At 49.3% G+C, this 1,086-nt stretch overlaps 1 protein-coding gene across 1 annotated transcript in view; it reads right to left on the reverse strand.

The window, feature by feature from the left end:
• Positions 1-93: 93 nt before the first annotated feature.
• Positions 94-1,086, reverse strand: part of LOC102199740 (multiple epidermal growth factor-like domains protein 8) — a gene marked incomplete at its 3' end in the record, with an annotated part of 8,968 nt that continues 7,975 nt past the window's right edge. Inside the window, exons 9-11 of the mRNA XM_005755404.1 lie at positions 952-1,053; positions 647-794; positions 94-257 (exon numbers count right to left, since the gene is read on the reverse strand). Of these exons, the coding sequence (XP_005755461.1) occupies positions 94-257; positions 647-794; positions 952-1,053 (414 nt within the window). The remainder of the gene's footprint in view (positions 258-646; positions 795-951; positions 1,054-1,086) is intronic.

The following is a 1,086-nucleotide window of genomic DNA, read 5'->3' on the forward strand; positions in this document are numbered from 1 at the left end:
CAATATTGGTGGCAGGAAGGAGGAGTAAGTATAAGCAGAGAGGGAAGTAGTTACAGGCTCAACTGGTAAAGTCAAAACATTTGGACTCCGTACCTGGTCAGGCTGGGAGTCGTTGCGGGGGTGCTGGAAGGTGAGCAGGTGCAGTCCCGGGACATAGTTCTCGGTGCGACAGGAGTGGAGGGAGGTTAGGAAAAGGGTACGCTCCCCCCACCAGCCGTACGCCCCTGAGATCTGGTCCACACGGCACGCACTTCGCTCTGTGAGACCGAGAGGGAAAGGTCAGCACATGCACAAAAAAAACCCCTAAAATACCCCCACACATCGGGCATCTTAAATCTCATATTACAGCAGCTTTCTACTGTGCACCACTGTACTGAAATGAATGTAATTGGTGAGTCTTGTTTGACGTGTGTTCTGAAGGAGTAAAATGACCTCACTGCACCAGAAGTATGTGACTAGACAGGCGAGTCAAACTGTGGTTTGAGGAACCTGTCCAGTCTCAGCTGGGTATAGCCAAGTCACTGTACTTCACCTCTGAAACACACCAAACACGAGTCAATTACGTCCCTCCCATGTCAACTCCCAACATCATTTTCCAGTCTTGACCCTTTTCATCTGCCCTCATTCCTCCCTCCCTGGGACTCACCTGACACTGGTAGGCAAGACTCATTCTGAACACACCAGCCAAATTCACCAGGGGCACGGGCCAGAGAAGCTGGAGTGCCACTGAACACCAGACAGGACTGGCAGTCAGACAGGAAGCGAGCAAGGCCCAAGCAACCAGTACTTCCACACTGCGACCAGAAAACATAATTTGCACTTTAGCTATACCTAAACAAACAGTCTGAAAAGGAAAGGATTAGATTTCTGAAAATGTAGAAATGGATCCCCCCCCCCAAAAAAACCACAGGCATTGTTACAATTTAACAAAAAGTCTGAGAGAAGCGTTACCGGGTTAGTGGGCTGGTACTCTCGACAGCGGCCTTCACACCAGCTGCACTCTGGGTTCTTCAGGCACATATTTTCATCTACTGCCTCAGCACAAACAGCATCCTGATGATGAAACAAACAAACACAACAATTTCA

Source organism: Pundamilia nyererei, unplaced genomic scaffold, assembly GCF_000239375.1.
Source record: "Pundamilia nyererei isolate P.nyererei 1_Seehausen unplaced genomic scaffold, PunNye1.0 scaffold01393, whole genome shotgun sequence".
In the NCBI taxonomy this organism is placed as follows: Eukaryota; Metazoa; Chordata; class Actinopteri; order Cichliformes; family Cichlidae; genus Pundamilia; species Pundamilia nyererei.